Source organism: Gobio gobio (genome assembly GCF_949357685.1).
Source record: "Gobio gobio genome assembly, chromosome: 5".
Lineage (NCBI taxonomy): Eukaryota > Metazoa > Chordata > Actinopteri > Cypriniformes > Gobionidae > Gobio > Gobio gobio.
The window spans coordinates 60,636,474-60,657,275 of record NC_137101.1 but is presented as its reverse complement, the minus strand read 5'-3'; the positions used below and the strand labels follow the sequence as shown (position 1 = coordinate 60,657,275).

General features: G+C 40.2%; 1 protein-coding gene across 2 annotated transcripts; it reads left to right on the top strand.

Moving 5' to 3' along the window:
• The first annotated feature begins 7,013 nt into the window (after positions 1-7,013).
• Positions 7,014-19,676, top strand: LOC307126423 (uncharacterized protein). Of its 2 annotated transcripts, XM_079816929.1 has the most exons (4): positions 7,019-7,081; positions 8,720-8,808; positions 9,069-9,315; positions 17,597-19,676. In XM_079816929.1, exons 3-4 carry the CDS (start codon positions 9,069-9,071, stop codon positions 18,895-18,897), a joined length of 1,548 nt encoding a protein of 515 aa, XP_079673055.1. In that variant the 5' UTR covers positions 7,019-7,081; positions 8,720-8,808; the 3' UTR covers positions 18,898-19,676. The 2 variants fall into 2 exon arrangements, with proteins under 2 accessions (XP_079673054.1, XP_079673055.1); XM_079816928.1 differs by lacking the exon at positions 8,720-8,808 and having other exon boundaries at positions 7,014-7,081; positions 17,597-19,669.
• The last annotated feature ends 1,126 nt before the right edge of the window (positions 19,677-20,802 follow it).

Sequence of the window (20,802 nt, the reverse complement as noted above, 5' to 3'; positions counted from 1 at the left end):
CAGGTTTGGGGACCATGCGGTTTCGTCTCTGCTCTTTGCGGATGACGTTGTCGTGTTGGCCCCTTCTAACCAGGACCTTCAGCATGCACTGGGACGGTTTGCAGCCGAGTGTGAAGCGGCTGGCATGAGGATCAGCACCTCCAAATCCGAGGCCATGGTCCTCAATCGGAAAAGGGTGGTTTGCCCACTTCAGGTTGGTGGAGAGTTCCTGCCTCAAGTGGAGGAGTTCAAGGATCTAGGGGTCTTGTTCACGAGTGAGGGGAGGATGGAACGGGAGATTGACAGACGGATCGGTGCAGCTTCTGCAGTATTGCGGTCGATGTACCGGTCTGTCGTGGTGAAGAAAGAGCTAAGCTGTAAGGCGAAGCTCTCGATTTACCAGTCAATCTACATTCCTACTTTCACCTATGGTCATGAGCTTTGGGTCATGACCGACAGGACAAGATCCCGGATACAGGCGGCCAAAATGAGCTTTCTCTGCAGGGTGGCTGGGTGCTCCCTTAGAGATAGGGTGAGAAGCTCAGTCACTCGGGAGGAACTCGGAGTAGAGCCGCTGCTCCTCCACATCGAGAGGGGTCAGCTGAGGTGGCTCGGGCATCTGTTCCGGATGCCTCCTGAGCGCCTTCCCGGGAAGGTGTTTCGGGCATGTCCAACCGGGAGGAGGCCCCGGGGAAGACCAAGGACACGCTGGAGGGACTATGTCTCCCGGCTGGCCTGGGAACGCCTCGGTGTACACCCGGAAGAGCTAGAGGAAGTGTCTAGGGAGAGGGAAGTCTGGGCATCTCTGCTTAGACTGCTGCCCCCGCGACCCGGCCCTGGATAAAGCGGAAGAAGATGGATGGATGGATGGATGGGTACTGCAACAATTTATTTCAAATTTGTTTGTTTGCTCTGCCCATTTCACTACGGACAGTTTTTCTAACCTGGCTGGGACAATATCAAACCAGCTTCGCTCAGCGTCTGATACTGGATAAGTGGCAATTCAAACTATATTGCCATAAGCAGTAAGTAGTGATTTTATCCACGTATTGACTGTCTAAACAATTTCTGATTAAATTGAACGTTTCTTAGTGAGACAACATTAACGATAATATCACGTGTTGTCTATATCCTAGATACTAGTACAGCAACAATAGGAAACTCCAAGTAACATACATAACAGTATGACAAATGTCAAATGACAAAGGTTAATATTATTTCCTGCCATTGTTGTCATATAAATCTACAAAATACAACCGTAGATACATATGGCAATCCTTTTTGTCGGATAAAATCATAATTTAGCCTATATTTCAACAACACATAACTCAGGAGCTAACGTTAGTTTAGATGCTTACAGATATTCACTCGATCCTTCTAGCTAACGTCACCCTCTCCACCACTTAAGTTGAAACGCAGTGAAACAACCAATCAGAGCAGAACTCTACATTAATATTCATGATCCTTCCATTTCATTCTAGGGACAATTTCTAGGGTTGTAAATGGACCTGTAAAACCATATCAGGACAATTTTTGCCCTTAAAGGGATAGTTCACCCAAAAACGAAAATTTGATGTTTTTCTGCTTACTCCTAAGGCATCCAAGATGTAGGTGTCTTCGTTTCTTCAGTAGAACACAAATGAAGATTTTTAACTCCAATCGTTGCTGTGTGTCACTCATATAATGCTTGTCAATGGAGACTAATTCTATTAGAGTAAAACATGGACAGACAACTTCAAATTAAACCCTGCGGCTCGTGACGACACATTGATGTCTTAAGACACGAAACGATCCGTTTCTGAGAGAAACCGAACGGTATTTATGCAATTATATCACCTCATATCAGACGAAAGCTTTAGCTCTCTAGACTGCCATCACTTCCCGTAGGTGAGGTCAAAATAGCGGCCGGGTCATAGATATATACATAGATACCTCATTAGTGCCTGGGTGAATCATGGTGTGGATCGCTAGAATGAGGATTCTACGTATACATATGTAGTGAAGTGCTCCTTTAAGCCTCACTCCGCCCCATTATTAGTTAGCGCCCTTATTTGGACTATATAAAGGAATCCCCAGAGTTGTAGGATATAGAGTGCCGAAGTAATGACGTCACTTTGTAGGCCAAAACGCGGAAGTGAGTTAGCATTTTAGCCCTATGGGTTCCCTCGCCCTAAAGTCTATGGGTTTTTTGAATGGGGTTTTGCTAAATCGCCTGAAATAAGGTCTGTGGTTAACAAAGCCTCTATATATTTTCACGTTTTAATCTATGACATAAAACACACTAGTTATAACCTGCTTGTGATTTTTTAAGACTTTATTGTGTCTTAAAAACGATGGTTGCTAACAAGTTGCTAAAAGGGACTACATCCTTTGGCGGGGACTTTAGACGTCATCGTGACAAACAGGCAATCTCTCACTAGCCCGCGTTTCAGCCTAAGAATGAAGAACTTGTGTGGCGTGAATAAATCGCGCTATTCGCGCAAAGTTGGATGCTTGAACATTTGGAGTTTACTCTCTTCACATGTTTGTCTCGTTGAGAAATGGCTGACATGGGCTGTGTTTACATGTCTTTTTGTGTTAAAATCTACTGTTAATGTGTGACAACTTAGTTTTAAGACTTTTTCAGTCGATAATGTAGTTGTTTAAAGCTCAAATCTGTGGTTTATTTATAAGAAGAGTGCCTATTTAAACATTTTATCTGGTGTTATCGGAGTTGTGAGCTCCAGTGAGTCAGCGGCGGTCAGCGCTTGTTTAGCCGGCGAGAGTTGACTTTCCTCGGCTAGTCCTTCTGCCGTCTGCCGCTGGCTCTGATGTCTCTGTGGCGTCTCCAGCTATAATTAGTCTTGTGGAGATTTAACGGCCCATATTTGCTCTCATGGATCTATAATTTGTTCCCTGGCAAATCGTTTAGGCTGAGTGCAAAGATAAGTTTCATTACTTGTTTATTTTTTAGGCTATAACTACGTTACCGTTGTAAGTTAGCCGACTAGCACTGACTTTGAATGTTTGACTGAATTGTTTGCTTTATTTCATGTGTAGCTTATTATACGTTTTGTATTATTGATCATACATAAACTTGCATTTAACAAAAAGAGTCTGGGTTGAGTTTCATGTAATTTAATGTTATCACAGTGATAATCATATTGTCTGAAAAAACATTAACAAAAGATAAATCTCAGAGAGGCACGCATAAACAAAATTAGTTTCTAACATTTTTGGAAAAAACGAATGGGCAATATTTCTCATGAAAAAGTGGATAAGTGTTCATACACAGCGCAGATCATAATGAGCGAGCGTGCTTTTAAATAAAGTTTGAGGAAGCTTGATGATGACGTTGATCCGCGACCATGGTGTGCTGTAGTCCGTTTATAGCCTACCGTTAGCATTTTATATCTGACGGCTTTATTTGGGCTTCAAAATGTATACATTTTGGATTAACTTGTAAAGATTATCTTGGTAGACAAAACGTGTAAGGGTCATTACTCTTTGTTGAACACAGATCTTATTTTTTGCGATTTTCCAAAAGTCTATGGGGAAAATGAATGGCTTTTTGATCGAGGGAACCCATGCGCCGCTAACTTCCGGGTTGGCCTACAAAGTGACGTCATTACTTCGGCACTCTATTGCGTCATCTTTGTATTCAGATCGGTGTCCTGTTGCCGGTGCTCGATTGCCCTGTGTGGGAGCTGGTGTCTGTTTGGTTGGAGGTCCGGGTTGTACTGCTGAAGGGTTCTCTCTGCACATCGCCGCTGTAGTTCCAGCTTATAAACGAGTCGATCGCACGTATAACACAGCGTGCTGTGTGTGACTGCTGCTCTCCTGCGTGTGAATGGGATGAGGGAATGGTCTGCCGGATATTTGAACGGAAGTCCTGCTGATCGGCCATTAAAGTGGGCGTTTGATCGCAACGTGGTTTGGCCCCGACGCTGCTGTTTTGCTTCTAGTAGTTTTGTTTACAGTGTCTCGTTTTCATTTTTGTTTTCTTTTGTTTGTTCCTATTCTGCTGATAGCTGTTTTTGACGGCTGTTCTTACGGGCAGCTGTGTGGTATACAGCTGGGCTGCTGGGTTTTTGGTTTGTTTTCTTTCTTTTATTGTAATATTTGGGTTATGGTTTGATTTTGATATAATTGATTTATTTTGTTTTTCTGGTACTAGTCCTTATTGTCGGTAAGCAGCAGTATCTTGGTTCTGTGTGTTTATTTGGCATTAACTAAATTTGACTAACTTCATCATACCAATGACAATTAATGCTGTTGCTGTATTTATATCTTTTTGCTAATTAGTTTTCTCTTTCTTTTCCAGGAGCAGGGGTGATCCAAAAGCGGGCAGGCTAGCCATCCGTTGCATGGTGAACAGATTGACGTTCTCCCTTGAGTGTGCGGTAGAGGTGTTATTGTAGTGGATTTCACAAGTGAGTGTGCTGTGGAAGTTTTGGGCACGGTGTATTCCTTGAAGGCTGATTCGAGGCCTACGGCTCAGCCTGCCCAGCTAATGGTGCACCCCAGCTCCGTTATGAGAGTGACATGTCTGTCTATTGAGTGAACTGTGTTGCTCATATACAAAGTAGTGGCCTGGCCATCCAGCCTCATTGTTTGATTGCTTCTAATATTCTATTTTAAATTATTTATGATATTAAATAAAGAAATATAAATATATTTTTGTGCATATTCACGTCTCAGTGTCTTGTGATTGTGGGAGGGAGAAACGAACTTGTGAGCCTCTTTTTCTTAGGGGTATTTCCCCAGCTGGGTTAAGGCTGGGGTGGCGTAGTCGTGATTCATTATAGCTCCGTAGGTGAGTGCGTGTCTGTAACCATCTACAGTTCGTCTTCATTGCCACACATATCTATGACCCGGCTGGAATTTTGACCTCACCTACGGGAAGTGATGGCAGTCTGGAGAGCTAAATGAGTGATATATTTGCATAAATACCGTTCGGTTCGGATCCAGCTGCTTGCAGGTGAAGGCAGCTTCAAGTCTCGATGATCAATTTCAATGCATATGTTGACTTATACATTCCATTTTAATGGAAACCATATGTTTGGGGTGCATAAAACCACAATCCCTTTGTCTGGAGAGCAGAGAACGGACGATGTAGAACCTAGAGAAGCTGGGCATATAAGATCTCTCCAGAAACGGTCTTTCTCTCCTATACCTGACAAAATTATTAAAATAAAGTGATCTCTTGACAAAACAACTGGTGTCTGGTCCCGTGAATTAAACAACGGGGAAAGAGGCAAATTCCAAGTCTACAGTCGCTAAAGGAGAATTAATCGATTTGCCATGATGAGACGGCTGCTTATATAGCTTGAGACCCCGCCCCTTTTGGCAGGCTTGAGCGGGCTCGCTAACCATTGGCTTGTGCGTTCTGTGCCGTCATTGGTTCGTTTTCTTTAACTTCACGAACCAATGGCCGTGCAGTTCACACTGTGTGATTGTATAAAGGCTTCAGAATCTGAGAAAAAGGAGTTCTCCCCATAGCGTCAATCAATATAGATTAATAAGAGGAACGACATAATCTTGTAATAGAACTCACTCTATTGTGACAGATATGATATATAATAACAAATGCATAAATGTATACTGAGACAGAATGCAGAAGTTTGCCGACATCGTAATGGAAAGAGTTATCACGCAATATTGACTAATGGATTGGCAGAGAATCGTCTTTCTATGAGTCAGTAAGAAATTATGGTTCTATTCAATCTAAAGAAATATGAGGTAAACATGTGAATACATATTTCTCCAAATGTGGACTAAAAGTTTGTAGCCTTGTGTAGCTACTGAAGCACTGTGATAAAAAAAATAAATGGTAGCAAACGTGATTGAATATTGTACAGGTTTGTGTCTCAAAGTTAAATCAAAATATTTAGCATGAAATCTATACCTCCACTGCGGTTTGTAATTTATTTTTTAAAGGAAAATCGCAAAAATTGCACCATGATCAAAATAATAAAGTAATTAAATTAGGCCTATTAAAGCATTAAAATAGATTTATGGGAATAAATAAGATTGGTACAGTTCTAGGTCTAATTGTAGTAGGATAATGAAGTAATCAATTTAAACTATTTCCAAGTATTTTATTTTAAAAGAGTTCACTCTTATTCATATGTCTATGTAGAAAATGCTACGTTTTTTTGCCTCGTCGTCACATTAATTTATTAATTACATTAATCATGATTGCATTTTTTTCAATTCAAAATGGCAAAATTTCACAAAAAAGTAGAGTAGTTTGCAGTCTATTCTGTCTATAGCTGAACATATCTATCATAAAACAGTTGTCTAAGATTTGCATCTACTTGCATATTTCCTCGAACTCTCGTTGCCGTGTTGTGACAGTATGACAGTAAGCCCCGCCTTCTTTGATATGATTGGCCATCTCGATCATTTTGACATTGACGAGCGCTGTTAGACCCCTGAGGTAAAGCAACCTAAAAATGTATCAGCCTAAAAATGTAACTTTAAAAAAAAATGGTCATCTTAAAAACAAACAGCTTTACCTATTCTACACTAAAAGCATAAGATAAAAGAAATAAAATGAGAAAATATCAATGATTTATATATATATATATATATATATATATATATATATATATATATATATATATATATATATATATATATATATATATATATATATATTTTTTTTTTTATTTTTTTTTTATTTTTATTATTATTATTATTCATAGATCAGACAAAATCACTGCATGAGGAATGACTTCCGCCTTGATGAAAAGCATTGGCATGGTTTATTGTTTTTGATTAAACTCTTAAAAAATAATTATAAATAAATAAAAAGGCCTCGTCCCCTTGTAAGATTTCTACACACAAACATTTGTGTTTAGCATTTACAGAATCTCACATATTAGATGTGGTTAAAACTCTTTCTTTGGTAGTTATTTTTAGCACATCATTGACCAACACGCATTTAAATATGTATTTCTTCAAGAATTCAACTGATATGTGTTTTATTATTTATATGTGAATGTCTACACACATTTGTGACTTGAGCATGTGATCAGGACTTTTATTTTGTAGTAGTGTTGTGACGTCATAAGGCTGTGCCACACTCCTGCATCTGTTGTGGTTCTGCTGAAGAAAGGTTTGTGTTTTAAGCTTTTAATGTGTTTAAATCAATGCAAACTGTTCAGGCAATTTTATAGTTTTAATAATGAATGTTTGATTCTTGAACTTAACATGCGTTATCTAGTATTAATGAATGTTGTTTATTGTTAGTAAAGCTCATACACACGAGTAACAGAAAAGCTGTCTCATTTCTCTCTATATATTGTGAGTCAGTTTATCATAAACATTTACACACAAATCACTATTATCCACAAATAATAAAACATATATCATACACAACCAATTGGTATCATAAGCAGTATAGTGTCAAATTGTTTATTGTTTATTTTCTGTCCTTACAAACAATTTTTCATAATAAATAAAACAAAGCAAAAAATATAACAGAAAAATATACATAACTGAAACGGGTTAGGCTGAAGCCACTGCTTATTATGCCTGCCATTTATACATAATTATCTAATGAGCGTACATTTTTATTTAGTTATTTTTTTCTAATGGATTAGATTAGTACAAGATTAACAATAGAGTTACATAAGACATTAGAGTTGCATAAGACAAGGATAATTACAAAGACCATATTTACATGTATACATTTCAAATATTATTGCGATAAATTAAGTATTGCATATACCAATTAATTATATTGTGATATAATTATTTATCACCTTGTTTTTAAACATTTTCTTAAATTTACAACATGAACTACACCTTTTTATTTCCTTCTCAAAAATAGTCCATAGGTTTACCCCTTTCTATTTACTATATCTATTTTTTATATTAGTTCTTGACCTTATTTAAACATGAATTCCTCTTAGTTTATACAGACTTTCTCTTATTTCGAACAGCTTCTGAATGCAACTTGGAAGTAAATTATTACATACTTTATACATTGTCTGAGCAGAATAAAAATCAAATCAACCAATTTTAAAGCTTGTAAATTAATAAACAACTATATTGCAATGATGGTAATTATTAGAGATATTTTGAGTCTCTGTTTGTAAAGAGATTCAATTGATTGATTCAAATGAAAATGTGATGTTTATCTGCTTACCCCAGGGCATCCAAGATGTAGGTGTGTTTGTTTCTTCAGTAGAACACAAATGAAGATTTTTAACTCCAACCGTTGCTGTGTGCCAGTCGTATAATGCATGCCAATGGTCATATTTTAGAGTATAAAAGCTATGAGGGTAAACGACACATCTCGTGATGACACATTGATGTCTTAAGACGTGAAACCATCGGTTTCTGCGAGAAACCAAACCATATTTATGTAAATTTTTTTTTTTACCTCTGATCTCTTCGTATCTTCCCACCGCCATTACTTCTGGCAAAAAAGGTCAAAATATTAGCACAATCATACGTAGATGCCTCATTCGATGCGCTAATGAGGAATCTATGTATATATCTATGATCGCACACACGTTTTTTCCCCACTGACAGGGAGTAATGGCGGTCTGGAGATTCGTCTGATCAGAGGTAAAAAAAAACAAAAAAACAAATACTGTTGAGTTTCTCACAGAAACCGATCGTTTCATGTCTTAAAACATCAATGTGTCGTCACGAGACGCAGGGTTTAATATGGATTCATATGTCTATGTTTTTTTACTCTCATAGCGCTCATACTCTAAAATATGACCATTGGCATGCATTATAGGACTGGCACACAGCAACGGCTGGAGTTAAAAATCTTAATTTGTGTTCTACTGAAGAAACAAACACACCTACATCTTGGATGCCCTGTGGGTAAGCAGATAAACATCACATTCACATTCTTTTAGGTAAACTATCCCTTTAATAATGTTAAATGTATAAATGTAACATCTACAAATTGATAAACGTAGCATAACATGTCTAAATTTGTGTTTTTTAGAGAGTTTTTTTGTTGTCTAATCAGGTCATTTAAGGCCATTAACTCTCACTCTGACTGACTCTCTTACCAGTGACTGAACTACTGATTTAGTTTGGATGTGTTTTGTATTTCTGTGTTTATTATTATCTTAAAGATGGCGTTTATTAAAGAGGAGACTGAAGATGTGAAGATTGAAGAAACATTGAAACACGAAGAAACTGAGGAAAAAACAAAGAAGGCGTTTATGAAAGAGGAGAGTGAAGACGTAAAGGTTGAAGAAACATTGAAACATGAGGAAACTGAGGAACAAACAAAGATGGCGTTTATTAAAGAGGAGAGTGAAGACGTGAAGATTGAAGAAACATTGAGAGTGAAACATGAAGAAACTGAGGAACAAACAGGTTGGTTTTGTATGATCATTTGATCCTTATTCAAATGTTATTAAAGTCCTAATTAAAGCAGTTTTATTTGACATGGAGTGGGTCGCCTCATGTGGACAGACATGTTGAGATCACATGACCTGACAAATACTAAAGCTGCCTTCAATCTGAGAAAATCCGATATTATGAGAAGATATTAACCCCAATATCTACTTTTTTGTAAAGATATATTTATTGGGAATATGTAAGTGCACTGGGAGTATAAGCTTCATCATAACAATTAACAAGAACAGGAAAGAGATATAAACTAAATTAAATGCACAATATAAATAACATTGCCCCATCTGCTTTTGTAATCACTCTTTAGCAATTTCACAATTTGTTTTTTTTTTCCCCATCATGTTCCATTTCCAGCAAAGTAAACCATCAGATATAAGGGTGATTCTCACAAAACTGTATTTTCTTCAAGCTTTTTTCAAGGTACATTTTGATATCTTTCCAAAAAAGCACACATGCAAAACAACACTAAATAACCAAATGATATAAGGAATCAGTATAATTCATAAATATATGCTCACCAAAATTCACCAAATTCATCTTTCAATGTTATTTTCATTTCAAAGTAATCAAATAACAAAGTCGCTGTAAATGCAGTTATCATTTATTCCAATGCAAAACTCACTGAGCAACTCCTCAAATGTTTTATCTTTGAGTCTGCACCGTTCTGGTCTGAAGATTTTTCCTGCAACACTTAACATTAACCGTAGATAAATATACAAATACTTAGAACTAGGGAAAAATGAATACTCTGAGTCGGATTAAAATTAATAAGGTTCACCACATCGGTTCCCCTGTTTACTTAATAAAAATTTCAGAATAATACAAAGTACAATAACTCAAAAAGAAATAACAAAGTTCCAATAAAAAGATATACAGGTGCTGGTCATAAAATTAGAATATCATCAAAAAGTTGATTTATTTCACTAATTCCATTCAAAAAGTGAAACTTGTATATTGTATTCATTCATTACACACAGACTGATATATTTCAAATGTTTATTTCTTTTAATTTTGATGATTATAACTGACAACTAAGGAAAATCCCAAATTCAGTATCTCAGAAAATTAGAATATTGTGAAAAGGTTCAATGTTAAAGACACCTGGTGCCACACTCTAATCAGCTAATTAACTCAAAACACCTGTAAAGGCCTTTTAAATGGTCTCTCAGTCTAGTTCTGTAGGCTACACAATCATGGGGAAGACTGCTAACTTGACAGTTGTCCAAAAGACGATCATTGACACCTTGCACAAGGAGGGCAAGACACAAAAGGTCATTGCAAAAGAGGCTGGCTGTTCACAGAGCTCTGTGTCCAAGCACATTAATAGAGAGGCGAAGGGAAGGAAAAGATGTGGTAGAAAAAAGTGTACAAGCAATAGGTATAACTGCACCCTGGAGAGGATTGTGAAACAAAACCCATTCAAAAATGTGGGAGTGATTCACAAAGAGGGGACTGGTGCTGGAGTCAGTGCTTCAAGAACCACTATGCACAGACGTATGCAAGACATGGGTTTCAGCTGTAGCATTCCTTGTGTCAAGCCACTCTTGAACAACAGACAGCGTCAGAAGCGTCTCGCCTGGGCCAAAGACAAAAAGGAAAAAAAGTGGTCCAAAGTTATGTTCTCTGATGAAAGTAAATTTTGCATTTGCTTTGGAAATCAGGGTCCCAGAGTCTGTAGGAAGAGAAGAGAGGCAAACACAATCCACATTGCTTGAGGTCCAGTGTAAAGTTTCCACAGTCAGTGATGGTTTGGGGTGCCATGTCATCTGCTGGTGTTGGTCCGCTTTGTTTTCTGAGGTCCAAGGTCAACGCAGCCGTACACCAGGAAGTGTTATAGCACTTCATGCTTCCTACTGCTGACCAACTTTATGGAGATGCACATTTCATTTTCCAACAGGACTTGGCACCTGCACACAGTGTCAAAGCAACCAGTACCTGGTTTAAGGACCATGGTATCCCTGTTCTCAATTGGCTAGCAAACTCGCCTGACCTTAACTACAGAGAAAATCAATGGGGTATTGTGAAGAGGAAGATGCGATATGCCAGACCCAACAATGCAGAAGAGCTGAAGGCCACTATCAGATTAACCTGGGCTCTCATAACACCTGAGCAGTGCCACAGACTGATCGGCTCCATGCCACGCCGCATTGCTGCAGTAATTCAGGCAAAAGGATCCCCAATTAAGTATTGAGTGCTGGACATGCTCATACTTTTCATGTTCATTCTTTTCAGTTGGCCAAGATTTCTAAAAATCCTTTCTTTGTATTGGTCTTAAGTAATATTCTAATTTTCTGAGATACTGAATTTGGGATTTTCCTTAGTTGTCAGTTATAATAATCAGAATTAAAAGAAATAAACATTTGAAATATATCAGTCTGTGTGTAATGAATGAATATCAGTCTGTGTGTAATGAATGAATATCATTTACAAGTTTCACTTTTTTAATGGAATTAGTGAAATAAATAAACTTTACGATATTCTAATTATATGACCAGCATCTGTAACAGCGTAAAAATCTTAACCCGGGGCACGGCGCCAATCTTCTCCCGGCACCCTCCTTTATCCCCAGCTTGGTGCGGGGCAGTTACTATCACAAAGCAATTCCTAATATGGTAAGCGTAACCCCTGGACATCTTGCACACACTTGATATGTTTGTCCAAGGATAAGATTAGATTTTAATACACACATACAGTATAGGCGTGAGGTCTTTCAGATTTCGGGGGCCGCTTGTAGAAACCACAGTTCCGTGTGGGTTTTAGTTGACCGTGAACTTGGTCTTATTGGTCTTGGTCTTTCATTAACACCTTTAACTTCAGCCAGCCCTCCCCCTTATGCCTGTAAATAGTTTCGCTGTTAGGCAGAATACCCTGCGTTTAACCTCAACTAACTGAGCACATATACACTTCTAAAATCTAAAGAAATATAAGAATTTATTTTTCAAAAGTCATACACTTCTAAATACTACTGGAAATATATAATAGATTCCCCCTACAAAAGTAAATCATGATAATAACACATTTCATCCTAATTACGAGGCAAGTTCGGATAGTCTTGAGTGTCTAGAGATCCAAACTTCTCTCGTAACTTAAACATTTCATAATGTGAGCATTCAAAATCACTATCAAACACAAGGGGCCCTATTTTAACGATCTGAAACGCAAGTGTCAAAGCGTGAAGCGCAAGTAACTTTGTGGGCGGGTCTCGGCGCTGTTGCTATTTTCCCGGCGGGATAAATGGCTCTTGCGCCCGGCGCAAATCTAAAATGGGTTGGTCTGAAGTAGCTTCATTATTCATAGGTGTGGTTTGGGCGTAACGTGAATAAACCAATCCGAGCGTCATCCAACATTCCCTTTAAAAGCAGTTGCGCAAGTTCCATTATGGATTGCTATTATTATGGCGTATTTACCAGGCGCACGTCAGGAGCGGTTCACAGCCGAGGAGACTGATGTTCTTGTAAGAGCAGTGAAAGACAGAGAAGTGAAGTTGTAATGTTGTACATTATGGTAAAGGTGATTTCACAGTCTTTTTTTTTTCAGTCTTTCAGTTTTTTCAGTTTTTCAGTCGATTTTTTTTCCTGGTTCTTGACGGACAAACCAATTTGTCAGATGTCCTTATATACATATATGTCTTGCCACTATTGGGCAAACAGGTCTTATCCTTAATTATTACAATTAGCCTGAATCATTTGTAAGCTAGATTTATGCCTATTTTTTTCACATCTTCGTGGCACACCACAATGATTTCCGTCATCTCATGTGTTAATATTTTTTTAGTGTAACAATTTATGATTTGCAAAAATAACTGTTGCATCTGTGTAGATTACATGAGCAAAGTGTATGCGCATTGTGCACGCTATACATTATGGTCAAGCATGCGCCCTTAAAATAGCATAATGAACAACGCGCAACGCGCCACTGACTTTAGACTAGGTTTTTTCTGGTCAGTGGCGCAATTGTTTAATGGAACAGCAAAATAGCACCAGGGATTGTTTGCGCCGGAACACGCCTCCTTTTTTGCGCTGAACCGCCCAGGTAGCGCAAGTTCATTCACTAGTTTAGCGACGTGCTTCTGTGGAGGGAAAAGCGCGCTTTGCGCGGGTGCAAAATAGTAATGACACATGCGTCGGTGTACAAAGTCAATTGCGCTGGGTGCAAGATAGGGCCCAAGATGTTTAATATCATCTGTCATCCGTTTGTTCATTTTCTCCATTTGTCTGATTAGTCTAGTTAATTGTTTTTGTCTGGTAGCTCGTCCTGGCTTGAGCAAATCCATCCTTTCGGATGGTCTTGAATGTCCGTTTGTCTTTCTTTTCTTCTTTCCGGCACTGTCTGTCATGTTCTCTGCTGCATCGTTCTGTTAGCAAATCATCCATAAATAGTTAATTTGTATTCAGCGCCTTTATCATTCCTCTGTCATTTCTGAAAGAACGTGTGACCGGAGATTCCTGGGAATTTGTAAATTGTAATTGTCCATTTCTGGCCGATTCAACAAAATACACATGGGGGTTACCCAACGGGGCAGCCATGGAGGCACCTAGCCTAACACGAGGGCTGACCGAGCGGGCATGCCCTCTGGTGTCGGCATCAACAGTGCTGGAGGAACTCAGGGCTTCAGGGGAAGCTCACACGCGAGGAAATATTGCACGTGTCCAGTCTGTGGAGTGGAACGGCGAGCAAGCGATGGCACCAAACAGGTCCTAGTTTCTGACTACTGGAAGCGAGTACATGAGAGGACACTGGCTCCACTCTGAGATTTTAGAATCACACAAATGTGGCGTGTGCCCACACCCCTGGCGGGCATGGACGACCCTGCATCTGGTAAGCCACTATCCATTGCGACAACCTTTTCTTGGAGAGAGCCTTTCCCTTCAGCTTCCCACCCTTACAGACAAAGAGCTGTTCTGAGGTTCTGAAACACTGCGTTCTGTCTATGTAAGCATGGAGTGCTCCGTACTGGACAGAGCAGTGCCAAGGCTGGGTCTGCCTCCTCCAAGGGCAGCGCTTGCAAGTTCACCACCTGATCTCTGAAAGGAGTGTTATGAAACTTTGGCACATATCCAGGCCGGGGTCTCAGGATCACGTGAGAGTTGGCCGGCCCGAATTCCAGGCATGCTTCATCACCCGAAAAAGCCTGCAGGTTCCCTACTCTCTTGATGGAGGCCAAAGCAACCAGGAGCACTGTCTTCGTAGGCAGGAACTTAAGCTCCACTGATCTCAAAGGGAGCTATCTGCAGGGCAGATAAGACCACTGGAGGTCCCAAGAGGGTATGAGAGGAGAGCGAGGAGGATTTAGTCTCCTAGCCCCCCTCAGAAACCTGATGACCAGGTCGTGCTGACCCACCGTTTTAAACTCCACAAGGTCATGGTGCGCATAGATAGCGGCCACGTAAGCCTTCAGGGTGGAAGGAGACAGCCTTCATTCCAACCCTTCTTGGAGGAAGGAGAGCACAGACCCGATCTGACATTTTCTGAGAAGAACACCATGTGACAAAGAGATTCCACTTCACTGCATAGGCGTGTCTCGTGACAAAGCCCTAGCGGAAGTGATGGTAGCCACCACCTGTGGTGGTAGGGTACTCAAACCTGCCATGTCCTGTCCAGGGCCCACTCTTACAGGTTCCACAGATTGGGCCGTGAGTGCCAAAGGGTGCCCCATCTCTGAGAAAGGAGGTCCTTCCTCAGAGGAATCGGCCAGGAAGGGGCTGTCACAAGGAGCACCAATTCGGAGAACCAAGTCCGGTTGGGCCAATGAGATGCAACCAGAAGGACCAGGGTCTGTGCAAGAAGGCTCACTGGGGAAAACGCATACTTGTCGAGGACCCGCGGCCAGCTGTGCACTAGTGCATCTGTGCTGAGGGTACCCTCGGTCAGGGAGTAAAACAAGTGGCAATGAGGAGTCGTGGAAGGCAAACAGATCTACTTGTGCATCGCTGAACTGTTCCCAAATCAGCTGAACTGTCTGGGGATGGAGTCTCCATTCTCCAGGAAGTGGCTGAAACTGTGAGAACTCGTCGGCTGCACGATTCAGGTCACCCGGGATGTTAATGGCACGAAGCAACCTCAGATGCTTCTGACTCCATATAAGGAGATGGCGGGCAAGTTACAACATACGGCGGGAGCGTAGACCACCTTGTCGGTTGATGAACTCTACTCTGACCGGACTAGTACGTGTTGGCCCTTGAGCAATGCCCGGAAGCGGTGCAGAGCAAACCATACTGCCAACAACTCGAGGCAATTGACATGCAGGAGGCGCTGGAGTCCAGTCCAGGAGCCCGCAGCAGCATGCTCATTGCACATGGCACCCCAGCCAGTGGCATAGGCATATGTTGATACAACATGCCTGGAAACTAATTCTAAGGGGACTCCGGCCCGTAGAAAGGAGAGGTTCGACCATGGGGTGAAGGTCTAACAGCAGGCCAAAGTCACTGGTACCCAGAGCGTAATAGAATCGCCAATAACTAGGGCCCTTTCAACAGTGTTTGATCGGTCAAATCGGAACGATTACAGAGTTGTAATCGCTGGTCTAGAGTTCACTAAGCTGGTCAAATCCAAAGCAGTGTCTAAAGCTCTTACATTCTCAATATTCTGATTTAAAGTTTGGATCATTGAATAATTTTCTTGTTCATTACTGTAAAGCTGCTTTGAAGCAATATGTATTGTATTATTATTATTTATTTACTGGATGGATCAGAGACTCGGAATGGGGAGTGTCTCTTGTCTCCCTTTCTAATGAGGAGTGTTGCAATTTGGTGCTTTTCATTTCCAGTACTGGGATTGGCTGTTGACAACAGAGGCGGCACATGGTTAGAACAGTGACTTGAACGTTTTACCCATGCATTGATCAAAGGGATCAAATTGGATTAATCGAATCCACAAGTTTTTTAATGGGCTGGCCACTCCATAATGTTAATCCAAGATGGGACCAAAATGCTGCTCCCTTATTGGTGTGTTTGGGGTTGTTGTCTTGTTGAAACACCCATTTCAAGGGCATTTCCTCTTAGGCATGAGGCAACATGACCTCTTTAATTATTATTACTCGTAAAAAAACTGCAATTAGATATTTTCCCCAAACCATACAGTCCTATATTCCAAACCATTCAATAACACCTGTGGCAGTGTCTTGAACACACAGAATCCAAACATGATGAAAAAACAGTTTGGAAATTGTCCTAAAGAAAGGAAATGGTTATGAATATTGAAAAAAGGTTCTGAGATTAAATGTAACCCCTCTTTCTGTAGCTTAGTGGGTATAGGATCTAGTAGGGGTGTGACGAGACACTTATCTCACGAGACGAGATACGAGATTGGGTTCACGAGGACGAGACGAGATTTTTACTTAGTATTTTTAAGAAATCCTCAATGATGAAATACATGACTAGAAAAATTGTTTGCAGGTGCATTTTAAATGTTTTAACTCATCATCTTGTAATGAATGTCATTTCAGTTCTACTTTCTGAGTATGAATTATCATACGCAGTAAAATACAACAATACTCAAGCACTGTAAAGGTTTTGCCAAAAACTAAATTGATTGGCTTCTCTCCTGTATGACTGTCTCTTCTGACCTTAGAACTGCACATGAACTTCTTTTGACCTCCTAACTGAACTCCTTCCCAGAAACTGATAATAGATATTAAGTGCAAACAATAACCATAATACCATAATCAAAATACTCAATATTCAAAGTGCAAATAGAGACCAAATTTTTCTTCAAGCATGATACAGAGCTAAGAGATGGTTACAACGAGATAGCTTATATATTGGGAGATATTTTCGCTTGCCTCTGGGAGCCGCTTTCAAACAGTGGTCACGTATTAAAATCGTGTTTGAATGCGCGCTCGTGTTTACTTTCACTGTGAACACACGCTCAATGCGGGGCTCGTCTTCTCGACACGTGATCAGTGCTGTGCACTATGTATGACTCGGAACAGCACGTGTTGGATGAGCTGATGGAATTGAAGTGACTGTTATCCACCTGAATTAAATTGTTTTTATTTCTATAAAAGCCAAACTAGAGTGGAGGCATAATGTAAACGTAGTATTGGCATATTCTATCCTAACTTCACCCTCACACTCGTCATTACAATATGACACGAGACCGCTTTCACGTCGACGAGAAATCTCGTCGCAATCCTAGGATATAGCATACATGTTTTTGTTTTGATGCCTTTAATGTTTTAATATTTTGATGTCTGTTGTTTTTTGCCATTAAACTGGGGTTAACTTGATTTTGTCTCTTTTAGATCTGATGGCACTGAAAGTGGAGGGTCAAGAACTAAATGACATGGAAGAGAAAGATCCGGATGGGCAACATCATGATTTCATAACTGGAGAAAAATCTTTTAGTTGCTCACAGACTGAAAAGATACCCTCACAAACAATCACTCAAAAGCCTGGAAAGAGTTTAATTGAAAAACAACACCTTAAAGTCCACAGGAAAATTCACACCGGAGAGAAGCCTCACACTTGCCAACAGTGTGGAAAGAGTTTCACTCGAAAAGCGAGTATCAAAGTCCACTTGAGTATTCACATTGGAGAGAAGCCTTACATCTGTCAACAGTGTGGAAAGAGTTTTACTCAAAGAGGGCATCTTAAAGGCCACATGAGAGTTCACACTGGAGAGAAGCCTTACACCTGCCAACAGTGTGGAAAGAGTTTCACTGATAAAGGTAGTCTTAAAGTCCACATGAGATTTCACACTGGAGAGAACGCTTACACCTGCCAACAGTGTGAAAAGAGTTTCACTCGAAAAGAACATCTTGAAGCCCACATGAGAGTTCACACTGGAGAGAAGCCTTACACCTGCCAACAGTGTGGAAAGAGTTTCGCTTATAAAGGAAACTTTGGGCAACACATGAGAATTCACACTGGAGAGAAGCCATACACCTGCCAACAGTGTGGAAAGAGTTTCACTCAAACAGAGCATCTTAAAGCCCACATGATAATTCACACTGGAGAGAAGCCTTTCACCTGCCAACAATGTGGAAAGAGTTTCAATCATAAAGGGAATCTTAAAGGCCATATGAGAGTTCACACTGGAGGAAAGCCTTACACCTGCCCACAGTGTGGAAAGAGTTTCACTCAAACAGAGCATCTTAAAGCCCACATGAGAGTTCACACTGGAGAGAAGCCTTACACCTGCCCACAGTGTGGAAAGAGTTTCACTCAAACAGAGCATCTTAAAGCCCACATGAGAATTCACACTGGAGATAATCCTTACATCTGCAAACAGTGTGGAAAGAGTTTCACTGATAAAAGAAACTTCGGGCAACACATGGGTGTTCACACTGGAGAGAAGCCTTACATCTGCCAACAGTGTGGAAAGAGTTTCACTCGAAAAGGAAACCTTGAGGAACACATGAAAATTCACACTGGAGAGAAGCCTTACACCTGCCAAGAGTGTGGAAAGAGGTTCACTCGAAAAGGGCATCTTAAAGCTCACATGAGCATTCACACTGGAGAGAAGGCTTACACCTGCCAAGAGGTAATGACCCCTTCCTGCTCCAACATGACTGTGCATCAGTGCACAAAGCAAGGTCCATAAAGACTTGGATGAGTGACTTTGATGTCGAGGAACTTGAATGGCCTGCATAGACTCCTGACCTCAACCCGATAGAACACCTTTGGGATGAATTAAAGCAGAGACTGTGAGCCAGGCCTTCTCGTCCAACATCAGTGCCTGACCTCACAAATGCGCTGCTAGAAGAATGGTCAAAATATCCCATAATTCCCATCTTTACTGCATGTATATTTAAAACAAAATGAAATATAAAACTCAACCTGTTAACTTTCCCGGTCAAACATGGAATTTTCAGTGTTTCCGTGTTTTGACTGTTATATGCTAGGGGGCACTATTACGCATCTTCTGAATGAGTACATATTCTCTTGATCAAAACACAGGTGAGGAAGACGGGAAAAAAACAAGCGATTGTAAGCAGATGCATATTTAAAACAATGTGATCATAAAACATTAAACATCATATAAATCAAAACTGCCCAATGTTAAATGTCGACTCAGGATGAGCTCTAGGACTGTGCAAGCATTAGGGGTGTTGATGGACTCCATCTACTCCATCTGTGTTTGATCATCGTTCTGAATATCATCTGGATGTAGTCTTTGACAAAAAAATGTTTTTTTCAAAATGTTTTTTTTTTTTAAGAAATGTACCCATATTTAAGTTTTGCTCAAAACGAATGCATGAAGCTAGAATAAAAGTGCGGGGAAAAAGGCTGACAGGTATAGAGTTAATATGTGGTTCAGGCAATATGTGAATATGTACTCTGATTATCTTCACTGTAATAAAATGAAATGTGACAAACACAACCCTCTTTTTGTTGAATGTCAGTTTAATTAATCAATAATATTCATTATAAAAGTATAAATAAAAGGTATAGGAAGCTATCCAATAAGAAATAAAGCAAACAATTCAGTCAAACGTACAAAGTCAGCGCTTTAGTAGGCTACGACGGTAAAGCTAAACAGCCTAAATATATAAAGTTATGAAACTTCACTTTGCCCTCAGCCAAAACGATTTGCCCAGGAACAAATGATAGATTCATAAGACCAAAGATCGCCCATTAGGTCTACTTAAGATGAATCCTATCTTGTGTTTATCCACTACAGAGACATCAGGTCCAGCAGCAAACATCAGAGGGACTAGCCAAGGAAAGGCTGTTTTCAGCGAAGTACATGAGCGCTGAAACTATTTGATGACATTTTACTTTAGATCCATTTTTTTATTTCTGAGGCTCTGAAGAATGCCTGCAAATATCACTTGTAGCCAAGAACAGTGGTGAATGGTACTATATTTATATTGTCATCTATATCGTCATCGATATCATTACTGCAATCATGTCCATATCACCCATCCCTACTTCACAACAAAATTAAACTTTAGGTATCGCATGAACATGTGGTCAGTGTGGAAACAGTTTCAAACGTAAAGGAACCCTTAATAACCACTTGAGACTTCACTCAAGAATTGTTAGTTGTTTCTAAACGCACACCTAAAAGTCCACATCAAACAGGCATAACAGTATGAGGTGTGCTGTATGCTCTGATATCTGTCACACGGGGCACTTCACTACATGATTTCATGGTGAAATTTGTTATTTTCCATGTTAATCAGGTCAGTTTTGATCAAGAACAATCCACTGTGGCTTTAAATCAGCGTGAGCAGCGCGGCAAAAACAGACTCGGCGCCGAAACGATCGCGGCACTGCTGCTTCTGCTCCTGCGATGCGCTGCCGTGCCGCCTCTGTGTGCGATGTGAATGCTCTAATCTGTTAACATTGGCGCCGAAAAAATATGCGCTGCTTACGCCCTGCTAACGCGCCTGCCACATTAAAATCAAGCACGAGAATTGACGAGTCCCTAGTGTCAACGTTACTGTGTGTGTTGCACTGAATATTTTTATTGCTGGGTGCCTGGGTGGTGGTTGTTGTTACA